The 14891-nt window shown below is 37.0% G+C and overlaps 1 protein-coding gene and 1 long non-coding RNA gene across 2 annotated transcripts in view; one reads left to right on the top strand and one right to left on the bottom strand.

Annotated features, from left to right (window-relative positions):
- Positions 1 to 13103, top strand: part of LOC141496959 (uncharacterized) — a 52187-nt gene extending 39084 nt beyond the window's left edge. The window contains exons 3-4 of the long non-coding RNA XR_012471207.1: positions 2149 to 2321; positions 12868 to 13103. This is a non-coding gene — a long non-coding RNA (uncharacterized LOC141496959). The remainder of the gene's footprint in view (positions 1 to 2148; positions 2322 to 12867) is intronic.
- Positions 6367 to 6636, bottom strand: LOC141502340 (dynein light chain 1, cytoplasmic-like). The gene has a single exon (XM_074207014.1). The coding sequence runs from the start codon at positions 6634 to 6636 to the stop codon at positions 6367 to 6369; it is 270 nt and encodes an 89-aa protein (XP_074063115.1).
- Positions 13104 to 14891: the final 1788 nt, after the last annotated feature.

Here is a 14891-nt window from a genome sequence, read left to right as displayed (position 1 = left end):
TTAAAATCCTTTTTGAGCTCTTCTATGACCTGAGACCAATTCATATTTTTCTTGGAGGCCTTGGATGTTGGAAATTATACTCTGTTATCCTCTTCTGAGTATGTGTTTTGATCTTTCTTGTCACAATAGTAACTTTCTATGATCAGAATTTTTTCCTGTTGTTTGCTCATTTCTCAGTCTATTTCTAGACTTTTTACTGTTTCTTAAAATGACGCTTTGCTTTAAGGGTGGGGAGTGAATTATCCCAAGGTTCAGAAGTTTTATACAGTCATTTTCAGAGATACTTCTAAGGATCTATAAGTTTTCAGTTCTTCCAAGATAGTATGGACTAAGGACAAGTACATTTACTACTTTCCTGGCCTGTACTCTGCTCATGAGTGATCACAAATGGCTAAAAGATCTGGTATACTAGTGCTCCTCCTCACCCTGGGACTACTACCTAGGACTGTGACTCAGATCTGAGTATGGGCAAAGCAATAGAGTTCTATGCTAGTGCCATTAAAAGAGACCCCTGTAATCTCCTTCTGATAAGTTTTTCAATCCCTTACTGACTTTGGGCTGAAAGTCCAGAAGCAGCAATTGCTACTGATGATGATTCAGTGACTCCCAAGGCCTGCTCCTGATTTGTTGGAATCTGGTCTTGGGTGGGGGGGGCATGAATCCTCTACTCTCACCCAGGTGCAATACACCTTTCCTGCCAACCTTCTAAATTGATTTTGGCTGGAAAATTATTTGACTGCATCTTTTTGTGAGTTCTGTCACTTAATGAATTGTTTTATGGCATTATTGAAAAGTATTCAGAGGGGATTGGGAGAGAGCTCAGGTGAGCCACTGACTTTCTCTACCATCCTGGTTTCATCTCTCTTTCTATAATAGATTTTTGATTGATATTACATTATTTATTTGTTCTTGGCATTACTTTGACTCCTTTTCTTATCCGAAATTTTTGCTTTTACTTTCAATTGTTAATTAATTTCATCAGCTAGAATTTCTACTATTCTTTTATTTTTCTGGATTCCTTTCTTTTTTGTTGCTTTTAAATTGGTAATAGAGTATTCAAGTTTTCAACTGAACAAACCAGGTAAGAATTTATGTCAACCCCCAATGCATATTTTCAATATCTCTCTCAATTTCCATCTGATATAGCGATATGTGAGACCTTTCCCAAGACGGTATTTCTTAAAAGCTGCATCTTTCCTCCAATGGTTATTTCCATGGTAAAAGTCACTACATATATACTGGAAAATGCAGATCCAGAAATGTTTCCTTTGAAATGCTGTGCAAGAATGAATTTATTTGTGATCATTATAGCAGATACCAGTTTCTAAAATTTCCCTTCTTCCAGTATAATTATCCTTCTAGTTGGATTAATGCCATCAAACTCAAAAAGGAGTTTTGGAATTCCAATCTGAGTAAGCTCATTTCATTTTCATAATCAATGTTAATTCTCATTTTTTTTTCTTCTTTTCAAGTTTGAATTAAGTAAAGATTTTCATTGGTCTTTCCTCTGAAGACTGCAGGTCTTAAACTTTTCAAGATCTTAATTTTTTGTTAAATCTTCAATTTCATCTCTTATTTCAAGTCATCTAGATTTAGGGATTTTTTAAAACAATTTCCCTGGGGAAGCTAGGTGGCACAGTGGATAAAGTATCACCCCTGGAGTCAGGAGTACCTGAGTTCAAATCTGGCTTCAGACACTTAATAATTACCTAGCTGTGTGGCCTTGGGCAAGCCACTTAACCCCATTGCCTTGCAAAAAAAAAAAAAACAAGCTTAAAAAAAAAAACCAATTTCCCTTCACTGAATATCACTGAACATGATGTGATGTGACTTGGAGCTGAGAGTACCTGTTGTGTCATATGTGTTCCAGGCTAAGAGCTATGAAGGGTTAACACAGAAATAGCTATGTGCTTTAACCAGCAAGATGTACTTCAGAGCTTTGATAAGGGAGTAGCTGCATGTCTGAGCTAACGAGGTGTATTCCCAGGCTCAGATAGATAGCGCATTCTGAGATAATTACCTTCTGCACTCTTGTTTATCAAAACACTGTTTGGTTCTCAAAACAATCACCTAAGACATACACAAGGATATGCATGTGAAAAAAAAATGCTTGCTAACACGCTTATGTAATTGGTTACGTAAATGTAGAGTATAAAAGTATGTATCCTGTGATCAATAAACGAACCAGCTTATGCATCATATTGGTGTCGGCCTGAGTTCCCTCTGCTGGACTGCACAAGTACCATTGACAAAAAAACAAAAAAGGAGTCTGTTGATGTTGGGATGCAAGGACATGGTTTCCTCATCATCATCAATTACAGGTAAGGGTTACAACAAAATTCCCCCTTCCTTATACTGTGCTCTACTCTACTTCATAAACAGATTCTAGCTGTTAACCTTCTGATTTTCAAACCTGAACTCTGAAATTTCTCAGGTCTTAACTATTTACGATATAAAAAGATAGATAAATGGTATGGTGGATAGAATGTCTAGTGTTAGGAAGACTTGAACTAAAATCTCACCTCCAGTATTTACTAGCTGTGACCCTGGGCAGGTCATTTAATCTCCAATAATCCCAGTTTCCTCATTTGTAAAATTAGGATAATAATAGCACCTACATCCCAGGGTTATTATGAGGATCAAATGAGATAATAATTATAAAGTACTTAGCATAGTGCTGATACATAGTAAGTGTTATATAAACATTAGCTAGTAATTGTACTCAAGGTCTTAGTCATAGTAGCGATAGTAATGGTAATGGTGGTAATAGTGGTGGTAGCTCCAGTAAGAGCAGGAGTAAGGAGTAGAAGGAGGAATGGTGAAGCATTTAGCATAATAATCATTTAATAAATTTCTTTTTTTCCTTCCTCTTAGAGAGGTTAGTTTGGAATGAACTATTCTCAGTGAAAATATGCTATTTCTTTGCAATCTCTATTCCCTTGTCTAGTTTTTCACTAAATAGCCCTTTAGTAATATTCCTAAAATTTTGACAAGAAAAAGTCATTTTTCTAGATTTCACTGGTTCCATTTTTCTTCTGTTTTGGAAAACCAGGTCCTTTGTCTTTCTCCAGTCCTGTCACAACACTCCTGTTTTTCATGGTCTCTCAAATAGTGGGTCAGCAACCAAGTATCTTTTGGTGTCCTAGAATCCTTTAATATGTAGAAATGGTGACTTGAAATTACCAACTCTCTTCATATCTTCCTACTTATATGCCCCATTAACGATTTTTATTCTTTCCTTTCTGATACAAAAAATCATTCCATTTGGCAAAAACAAAAAGAACCAAAATAAAGGTTGGTCAGAAATACTTTTTCATCATTAACCATTATCATTACCTAATATACCCCAAGGATTAGTCTTATACCATTCTTTATCATCCTTTTCCCCAATTTAGCTTTTAAATTTTATTTGTTGTTCTTAGTCTTCACAGCCACAGCTCATTCTGATTTAGGCATTCCTGAGACAATTGGTCCAGGGAAATAAATTTTATCCATCCTTCATAATCTGCCCTTGCTTTCATCTCCTGTATATCCTTTATTAATATTTTATTAAATATTTCTCAATTGCATATTAAAAAAGTTATCATTCATTAAAAAATTTCCAGTCCTAATTTTCCTTCAGTCTTGCCCCATACCACCTTTTGAAAAGGCAAGCAATATGATGTCAAGTACTGTATGTCTTTTTTAAATACAGGTTAGTCTATGCACTTATTTTATTCTCTTTAGACATATCCCTTTCCCTCCTCATGAGAATTAATTCTTTTTTCTTTAAAGATTTTATTTATTTTGATTTTTACAATTTTTCCTCTAATCTTACTTCACTCCCCCACCCCCCACAGAAGGCAATTTTCCAGTCTTTACATTGTTTCCATGGTATACATTGATCCAAACTGAATGCGATGAGAGAGAAATCATATCCTTAAGGAAGAATCATAAAATAAAAAAGATAGCAAGATCAGACAATAAGATATCAGGTTTTTTTTTTTCCTAAATTAAAGGTAACAGTCCTTGGTTTTTGTACAAACTCCACAGTTCTTTCTCTGGATATAGATGATATTCTCCATTGCAGACAGCCCCAAATTATCCCTTATTGTTGCACTGATGGAATGAGCAAGTCCATCAAGGTTTATCATCACCCCCATGTTGCTGTTAAGGTGTACAATGTTTTTCTGGTTCTGTTCATCTCACTAGCATCGGTTCATGCAAATCCCTCCAGGATTCCCTGAATTCCTGTCCCTCCTGGATTCTAATAGAACAATAGTGTTCCATGACATACATATACCACAGTTTGCTAAGTCATTCCCCAATTGAAGGAAATTTACTTGATTTCCAATTCTTTGCCACACAAATAGGGCTGCTATGAGTATTTTTGCACAAGTGATGTTTTTACCCTTTTTCATCATCTCTTCAGGGTATAGGACCAGTAGTGGTATTGCTGGATCAAAGGGCATGCACATTGTATTTCCCTTTGGGCACAGTTCCAGACTGCTCTCCACAAAGGTTGGATGAGTCCACAGTTTCAACAGCAATGTATTAGTGTCCCAGATTTCCCACAACCCTTCCAACAATGATCATTATCCTTTCTGGTCATATTGGACAGTCTGAGAGGTGTGGGGTGGTACCTCAGACATACTTCAATTTGCATTTCTCTAATAAGTAATTATTTAAAGCAATTTTTATATGACTATGGATCATTTTGATCTCCTCATTTGTAAATTGCCTTTGCATATCCTTTGACCATTTATCAATAGGGAATGGCTTTTTTTTTAAATTTGACTAAGTTCTCTTTTAGAAATTCTATGTATCTCTCAGCTTCAAATGAGTTTCTTGTAAGCAGCATATTGTAGGATTCCAGTTTTTAATCCAGTCTGCTATTTGCTTATGTTTTAAGGGATAGTTCATCCATTCACATTCAAAGTTATAATTACTAACTCTTTATTGCCCTCCATGCTATCTTCCCTCTCTTTGTATTTTTATCCCTTCCCCCCACCTTTATCTGTATTCCTCAGTATTTTGTTTCTGAATATCACCACCTTCGGTGTGTTTGCCCTCCTATATCCACTCCCCTCCCCATTCTCTCACCTTTCCAATTTTCCCTTTTCTCTTTCCTTCCTTCTTTTCCCATTTTTTCTGCTCTTCCATCCCCACTTCCCCCTTTCCCCTTTTAATACTTGAAAGGTAAGATGTTTTTTAAGTCAACTGAGTAGGTATGTAAGTTAACTTTAAGCCAAGTCAAATGAGAGGAAGATTCAGGTGTTTCTCATCTCCTCCCTTCTTCCCTTCTATTACAATAGGTCTTTTGTACCTCTTTATGTAATAAGATTTACCCCATTCAATCCCCTCCCTCCTCACATCTCCTTCCTGTCCCCCTTTTTTAAGGAGGAAGTATTTTTAAATCATTCTATCTGAGTCATCGAAAAATCCTGAGTATCCATCACTTCTTGCTAAGTATATTCTCTCTAATAGAGTTACAATTCTTGAGAGTTATTAGAGTCTTTCTCCTAAGTAGGGATATAGCCAGTTTCATCCCATTGGGTAGCAGTCTCATGGCTAAATCATGAGAGTCCATCACTTCTGGCTAAGTATATTCTCTCTGATAAGAGTTACAATTCTCAAGAATCATGAGATCTTTTTCCCATGCTGGGATTTAGCCAGTTGGATAGCAGTTTATTTTTCTTTGCCCCCCCCTTTGTTTTTTTTATGTGTCTCTTGAACCTCCTGTTTGATGTCCAAATTTTCTATTTTAGCTCTGGTTTTTTAATCAAGAATTGTTAGAAGTCTTCTATTTCATTAAACATCTATCGTTTCCCCTGAAAGAGAAGGCTCAGTTTTGCCAGATAGTGGATTCTTGAATGCATTCCAAGCTCCCTTGCACTTCAGAATATCTAGTTCCAGGCCCTTCAGTCCCTTAATGTTGATGTAGCCAGGTCCTGCATAATCCTTACTGTGGCTCCTAAATTGTTTCTTTATGGCTGCTTGCATTTTATCTGATAGCTCTGGAATTTGGTCACAGCATTCCTTGGTGTTTTCATTTTAGGATCTCTTTCTGGAGAGGATCGATGTATTCTTTTTTTTTTTAATATTTTATTTATTTTGAGTTTTACACTATTTCCCCTAATCTTACTCCCTCCCCCCCACTCCCAACAGAAGGTAATTTTCCAGTCTTTACATTGTTTCTTTTTTTTTTGACTGTGTTTTGCTAATTGTTTTATTACCACAACTAGTACATAGGATGCCCAACAACGCAATAGAGATCGAGGTGTTCCCATGGCAATGCTGAAGATAATTCAGTCTCTGGTATTTGGAATTTAGGCTTCAGTCCTTGTGATTTAGATTGCTCTCAGGGCAGGAGGCATAGGCAATGCTCTAACCAGACTTGAACAGGAGGATGGTGACCTGGCCCAGGTAGAAATAGATGAAGTGTTTTGTCTCGTGCATCACGTAGCTGCCAAAGTTCCTATCCACAATGCAGTGCCAGGTTGGGTTATACTTCTTGTCAAACTCCTTCTTAATATGGGCTGCCATGTCCTTCTCTATGTTATACTTCTCCAGGGCCTGGGTGGCACACTCCACAGAGTCCTGCTGCATTAACTCTGACATATCCACATTTTTGATCATGGCCTTGCGGTCATACATGATTACCACAGGTCTGGGGTGCGGGAGACTGCAACGGGTCGTGTCAGGAGGGGGCGTTGGCAGCAAGGTTCAGGCACTCCATCCAACCGGGCAGGTGCTCTTGCTGCCTAAGCCATTGCCCTTTACATTGTTTCCATGGTACACACTGATCCAAATTGAATGTGATGAGAGAGAAATCATATACTTAAGGAAGAAACATAAAGTATAAGAGATAGCAAGATCAAACAATAAGATATCGGGTTTTTTCTAAATTAAAGTTAATAGTCCTTGGTCTTTGCTCAAACTCCATGGTTTTTCCTCTGTATACAGATGGCATTCTCCATTGCAGACAGCCCCAAATTATCCCCGAGTGTTGCACTGATGGAATGAGCCAGTCCATCAAAGTTGATCATCCCCTCATGTTGCTGTTAGGGTGTACAGTGTTTTTCTGGTTCTGCTCATCTCACTCAGCATCAGTTCATGCAAATCCCTCCAGGCTTCCCTGAATTCCCATCCTTCCTGATTTCTAATAGAACAATAGAGCAATAACACAGTTTGCTAAGCTATTCCCCAGTTGAAGGACATTTACTTGATTTCTAATTCTTTGCCACCACAAACAGGGCTGCTATGAATATTTTTCCACAAGTGATGTTTTTACCCTTTTTTATCATCTCTTCAGGGTATAGACCCAGTAGTGGTATTGCTGGATCAAAGGGTATGCACATTTTTTATGCCCTTTGGGCATAGTTCCAACTTTCTCTCCAGAAACATTGGATGAGTTCACAGCTCCTCCAACAATGCAGTAGTGGATGTATTCTTTCAATAACTATTTTGCCCTCTGGTTTCATGATATCAGGGCCATTTTCCATCATTAAATCCTGTAATATTAAATATAGGCTTTTTTCTCTTTAATGTTTTCAGGAAGAGCTATAATTCTCAGGTTGTCTCTTCTCAATCTGTTCTCAAGGTCAGTGGTTTTTTTGATGAGTTATTTTTCATTTTCTTCTATTTTTGATTTTGCTTAACACACTCTTGCTATCTCATGAAATCATTAGTTTCTACAGACTCCATTCTTTTTTTTAGAGAAGAATTTTCTTCATTTATCTTTTGCAACTCCTTTTCCAGTTATTAATTCTATTTTTGAAAGTTTTCCCTTTGACTAATTGAGGTTTTGAGAGAATTATTTTCTTTTTTACATTTGTCTAATTGTATTTTCCAATGATTTGTCTTCTTGTTATAAGGTGTTAATTTTCTCTCCCAAATTTTCCAATTGATTTTTACACTCCTTCCTATTTCTTCAAAGAAGTCTTTCTTTTTTTAACTTAAAGATTTTATTTATTTTGAGTCTTATAATTTTCCCCCCTAACCTTACCTCCCTCCCCCCAACCCCTACAGAAGGCAATTTTCCAGTCTTTACATTGTTTCCATGTTGTACATTGATCCAAATTGGACATGATGAAAAAAAATCATATCCTTTAAGAAAAAACATAAAGTATAAAAGATAACAAGATCAGACAATAAGATATCAGTTTTTTTTTTCTAAATTAAAGTCAATAGTCCTTGGTCTTTGTTCAAAATCCACACATCTTTCTCTGGATACAGATATTATTCTCCATTGCAGACAGCCCCACATTTTCCCTGATTGTTGCACTGATGAAATGAGTGAGTCCATCAAGGTTGATCATCACCCCCTTGTTTTTTTGTTTGTTTGTTTGTTTAGGTTTTTGCAAGGCAAATGGGGTTAAGTAGCTTGTCCAAGGCCACACAGCTAGGTAATTATTAAGTGTCTGAGACCAGATTTGAACCCAGGTACTCCTGACTCCAGGGCCGGTGCTTTATCCACTATGCCACCTAGCTGCCCCCATCACCCCCTTGTTGCTGTTAGGGTGCACAGTGTTTTTCTGGTTATGCTCATCCCACTCAGCATCAGTTCATGCAAATTCCCCCAGGCTTCTCTGAATTCCCATCCCTCCTGGTTTCTAAACAATAGTGTTCCATGACATACATATATCACAGTTTGCTAAGCCACTCCCCAATTGATGGACATTTATCAAGGAAGTTTCTTCTTGCTGAAGAGCAAGTCATATTCTCCTCAGAGGTGCTGGGTCTCTCTGAGTTAGTTTCTTTTCCTTTCCAGAATTTTTCTATGAACCCTCCTATGCACTGGCTTTTCTTCATTATCCTAAAGACCTTGTGTTGAGGAGGGGCTGGTTCATAGAGGTTTGGTGTGGGGATCCTAAGAGGCTTTACTCACTGAATGTAATATCTCCAGCTGGCCAGTAAGGGGTGCTGGTTGCTTTCTCTGGAGTGTCTAATGACCTTGATTGAGGCCCTATCCCCTGGCCTGGAGGGAATGTTTGGAGCTGTTAAATACTTTTGTCTTTGATCAGTAGTGGGCTATACCCTGGGGTGAGGTACTCACTCCACCTACTGTCAGCTGAGGTGGTTCTGTTTCTCACATACCAGTGCCTGGGGCAGAAATAGTCCTCAGTTGTGTTTGTTCTGGGAAGAGGTTTCAGCTGAAATGGAGGTGTGGGCTTTGAGTTTCTCCAGACCAGAGGAGCCCAGGGATGAATGTCTGCAACTCTCCTGCACAGGAACTCTCCCTCCAGCCCTGCCCACAAGTTCCAGATGGTCAACACCATCACCAATACCTGTGCCCCCTAGCTGACCCAAGCCATTGTGGGAGACCAGGCTCTAGCCCCACCATTGATCAGGCTAATCTGTGACTGATCCAGGTTCCCAGGCTCTCACTTGTCCTGTGCCCCTGGCAGAGTCTGCCCTCTATGCCCAGACTCACTCACAATTAATCTTGAAAGACAGATCCTGAGGTGGATGTTCTTCTCCTGAATTTTCTTTCTGGGTTTTGTCGATTGGATTTCTGTTAAGAGGTTTGTTTCATATTATTTATAAGGGAAGATCTGGAGACTTTAGAACTGTGCCTGTCTTTTCTCTGCCATCTTGTTCCCAGAATTAATTCTAATAGGATCTGCAGAATATCATTCATGAGAGTTATCCCATGAATCCTGAGTTAACTTTGAAACCAGGAGACCCTTCCTATATTTTTCTGAACATTTTGAAAAGTGTTATCTGTACTTCTATGGTACATGTCAGATTTGCTTCCTTCTCCTAACAAAAATAATAAGACTGAATCATTGCTCCCTCATAGTGGTCTGGTCATTTTCCCTTATTGGTTCCTTTTATCTTTTGAATTATTTCATTTTGTTATTGTTTTTAAAAAATGAACCCAGTAATAGATATCGATCTGAGATGTATAATTAGTAAGATAACAAAGTAATGGTCTCTGAATCAATAAGCTATATGTAGTTCCTTGAGAATACTGATGAGATTTTGAGAGTTGAGAGAGTGAAGTTTATTTTTGTTTAATAGAAATTTGAGTGCAGGAAACCAACATATAGAAGTTAGTACTTATAAAAGAGTGTTAAAAATGAATTTTAAGGGGTGGCTAGGTAGCACAGTGGATAGAGCACAGGCCCTGGAGTCAAGAGTACCTAAATTCAAATCCAGACTCACACACTTAATAATTACCTAGCCGTGTGGCCTTGGGCAAGCCACTTAACCCCATTTGCCTTGCAAAAACAAAAAAAAAATGAATTTTAACTCCATTTAAATTTAAAAATCAATGAGATACAGGATAATAAGAACTTTTTTTGAGAAATGTTGATAGAACACAGGACTAAAAGTTTGGAGAGCAACTTCCTTTCATGCTTCAATAACTAATTCACTGTGTGACTTTGGGTAAATCCTTTAACCTTTCTGGACCTCAGTTTTCTCATTTGTAAGATGAGGGCCTTGAACAAGATGGTCTCTAAAAGCTTTTCCAGTGCTAATATTCTATGAATTTATTCATGGAAAAAGATACTTTTGAATCTTCAGTCAATTTTTTTCCCTCAGTTAAAAAAAAAATGAAAATGGGGGAAAACAGTTGCTAAAAACCTCTCTTACTAATTTGTTCCAAGGTTGAAGAATGAGATATCAGAGATCTCAGAATTCAAAGGAACCTTTGAGATCATCTAGATCAATCCATATCCAAGTAAGAATCTTTTCTATAATATTCCCAACAGGGCTATTTGAAGACCTCCAGGAAGAATTTCTTCCACCAGTTCTTCATACTCCCTCCCTTTTTTTCCCTTCCTCTTCTCTGCCCGTCATGTGAGGAATCATACATTTCCAATGTGGCTTCTCTCCCCAAAAGAATATAAATTTCTAGAAATAGAGATCTGTTAAAACAGACTTTCTTTAAACCCATTAAGATTTAAATGGAGCTACTTCACTATGACTTAAGCCCAAATCCCTCTGGCTCTTACTGATCAGTCAATAAGTATCCCAATCCAAACTTCAGTTGGTCATCGCTGGTTCAGTGTTAGTCATTGGGTCTTTTTGGCTCAGAGTGAGTGTAAAAAGCAATTGTCACTGTTCTGATTGAAAACTCTGAAGGTCATACATTCCCAGACTGGTTTTTTTTTTGAATAGGTAAAAGATGTCATTCTTTTTGCTTCATTTCTTACTTAGTCTTTATCCCTGAATGTGATTAAGACAAACTGAGTCCTGGGAAATACTTTAGTTTAAAAAGGACAAGATCTTGCACAGCATTCAAAGCTATCTCCAGTCTTCCTAATCTGCTTGCCACTGGACCTAAATAGCTCAGCAGGAGACAGTGAGGGTTGGTGACTGTGTCTAGCCCTGTCTCACTTATATCCAATTCACTTGCAAGTTAAGACATCACTTTACTGATATCATTGATCTTCTTCAAGAATGGAGGACAAACAATATCAACAATATTTTTGGACAATTCTTGGACCCTGTCTTGGATGGGACTTGAGTCACTGTGAAAAGTGCCTAAGTAAATTCAATTGCTGTCTTGACAAAGAAGCCTAACCTCTACAGAGATGAACACACCCAAGGCTAAATCAAAATTGTCCAAGAAAAACTTCTTTCTGCATAACACACAAAATGGATATTAGCCAAGCTCTAAGGGCAAGCAGAAAGGACACACTGCTTTGGCTATCATTGTCATGGAGACAGTGACAAAGCTGTAGCAGAGAGACATAACTACCAAAATTGTCAAGTTATTACAGAGAAACAAACAAAAATCTGAGAAATGACTTTTGTTCCTAAGATGATTTCCTTTTTACTCCATATTGAGTCAGGATAATAATGATGCCTTAAGGGCAACATAACTAGGGTTAGTTTTTTCATTTGCAGCCACATTCAAGGAAGCTGGTTCCACAAATTTAATGGTTCTGCCATCATTTTTGGCAGTCTTTATAGCCTTCTGAATTTTGCTTTTGAAAAATTGGAATTGTGAGGTCTTCATTTATTGAAATCATTGGCAGACAGCTAAAAAGGACCTTAAGGTTATCTAGTTCATTGTTTTCAGATGAATAAACTGAGCTTCAGCAAGGTTAATTCATAACTTTATAATCTCTTACTCTGAATTTGAGCTTCAGAAGCATTCAGATGAAATAAATACTTCATTTTCAAAAGATTAATCAAAAGCTTTTTAGTTTTAATGCCACTGGGTTTTTTTAAAATGGTAAAAAATTCTAGAGTAGCAAAATCTTACCCTCACCAAAGGTGGAAGCAGAGTTCAATGATTTGGAGTAAGAAGTACTGGGTTCAGAATCTACCTTTCATAATTTCTACCTTTGTGATTTTGGGCAAGACATTTACTTCAACTGGGTTTCAATTTCTTCATCTGTAAAATGAGAAAGTTGAACAAGATAACATCCAACATACCTTCTAGCTCCAGGTTAATAATTGTAAGAACTATGTTGACCCTCTGCTTTTTTATCCATACAATGCAGGTTTGGGTTTAGATAGGGAGGGGAGGGAAAGCGGAAAGGGAATTAGCATTTTTATATGTGCTTAGGCACTATGCTAAGAAGTTTTATGGACTTTATCTCTTTTAATCCAAACAACACAGGATAAGTGTTACTATTCCCATTTTGCAGAAGAAAAGCAAACAGAAATAAGTGACTTATTCAGGGTCTCATAGTTAATAAGAGTATGTAGTTGGACTTAAACTATGATCTTCTTGATTCTAGGCCCAGTATTCTATCCAACCTAGCTGCCTGCTCAAAGGATAGTTTTAGAGGTAGCTTCCAGATCAAAATTTCCAATTCTATTCAAGAATAATAGGGAATAAGTTCTGTGAAGCATAGGAAGGCTATGTTAATCCAGGTTTCTCTCTTCCATTGAGGATGGCTAATGTGTGCATGTCTTCCACAGATGCCACCCTAACCTATCATGGAGGTGATCATGGGTTCTCAGAGGCAATTCCATCAGAGTGCAAGCACAAGAAGATCCTGTCGAAGATTTGAGTAGAGACAAAAAATTTGAGTACAGACATTTGCCTGTCATTTGGGGATCACCTTAGTTAAGGGTCCAGGAGGTTTTCACCAGACATTTGGACAGCAATCATTGAATTTTAAGGGCATAGCTTCTCATGAAACTAGTTACTATAGCACAAATGGACTGTGAGCAGAATGAATACTTTGTAAATTCCTCAATATTATGTCATTTTTTTCATCTCTATATCATCTAGCATTTAGCATCATGGTTAATGATTACTTTTTGAATTGAAATGAAATTAATTTTACTGAATTAAAGGAGTACCCACACAAATGAAATCATTAAACTTTCCCAGTATTGAAGTTACTTAGACAGCCCATATTCTCAAACTCATACATACACAGAGAAATTAAGAACCTGGTTTAATAAGCTTGTGTGTTTTCCATTACAAATATAACAATTTGCCAGAGGCTTTACTTTTCCTATTCATTTGTTTTGAAATAAATAATGACTCTCCATCATTTTCTCCCCAGGTTTCTGGATGGGTCTGCTTTCAAAAGATCAGCCTCGAGCCAATTTGTTGCTGTAGTTCAGTAGATACTTTGGTCATCTGTTGCTTTTCCTGAAAACCCAAGTACCATGGACTGCTGGATCCTCAGTTATTAAGATCTGGGAAATATTAAAGCATGTTCCTGAGTTTCATCCAGGCTGATTTTACTGTAATTGAAACCACAGTACAAATGGGGTGGTTGTTGCTGCCAGGTTTAAACCTGTGCTTATACACGAGTTGAGTGGAAAGGACTCTTTCCGGCAACTCAAAATCTGGGAGTTGAGACCTCAACAGAAATGTCTTGTTTAAAAGAATTAGCTTTTTAAAAAAGACTTGAAGGAGAAAATTGTGTACTTTGTGGTCTTACCTAATGTTGATTTTTGTTTTGGCAAACAACATTTTTACCACAGGCATTAGGTCCTCCAAGATCAAACAGTATAAATTAAATATGACTTGGCCTAAAAAGCTATATATTAACCATAAATCTGTCATCTTAATTTCATTCCTAAATAGGGGTAGAAGCTTTTCTCTTTTGAAATAAACATATACACCATCAAGTAATGTCTTCCACAGACATAGAAATATCTTTTTCTCAAATATTTAACCAAGAACAGCCAAAGAGTATGATCATACCAATCAAGAGAAGCAAATTAAACAAGCCTAGACATACATTTCACTTTTTTTTAATGCAACAAAGGCTTCTTCAAAAAAATGCTAGTTCCCAAAAAATCATGTACAAATTATGACTTCACTTTTGAAATTTGTCTTGGCAAAATTTCTGGAATAAGTTAATAAAATGCAATCTTCTGAAGGAAACTTGCTTCCGAAAAATAATTCTCCCTACTGAAAAACAGAGTGAGTAAAATGAGAAATGCGCCCCTTTATAATACAAAGTGTACTTAGAATCCTAGGGGCTGAGTATACTCTATTAGATATAACTTTAGAAATCATTCAGTTCAGCCCCTTCATTTTAAGTCATGAGAAAATGAAAATGTCCCAAGAAGTAAAATGTCTTTTCCAAAGCCACCTTGCTTGAGTGATAAAAATGAGCTTAATTTATCAAACTATCTCCTTTTATTAATAAGATGCTAAGAACAGGAGCTCATTTAAGGAGCAAAAAAAATCCCATTTCCTATAATGTTCTATATGTTTAGGTTCACAGCTGACTATGAAAGTCAATCCAAATTCCAAGAATTAAGTGTGCTGAAAACAAGAGAACAGCAAATACTGGATCAAATCCCCATGTAAAGTACTATTTCCATACCTTCTTTTTTATTGATATTTTATTTTATTTTTCCAATTACATGTTGTGAAAGTTTTTCAACATTCATCCACTTGCATATTTATATAGTTCCATAATTTTCTTACACCCTCCTCCCCTCAGTAGCAAATAATTGGGTGAATTTGTACA

This window comes from Macrotis lagotis, chromosome X (assembly GCF_037893015.1).
Source record: "Macrotis lagotis isolate mMagLag1 chromosome X, bilby.v1.9.chrom.fasta, whole genome shotgun sequence".
Lineage (NCBI taxonomy): Eukaryota > Metazoa > Chordata > Mammalia > Peramelemorphia > Peramelidae > Macrotis > Macrotis lagotis.
This window is presented reverse-complemented; position numbering and strand designations above follow the sequence as displayed.

Coding starts and splice junctions, on each gene's coding strand:
- LOC141502340 (XM_074207014.1), bottom strand. CDS start 6,636: ATGTATGACCGCAAGGCCATGATCAAAAATGTGGATATGTCAGAGTTA.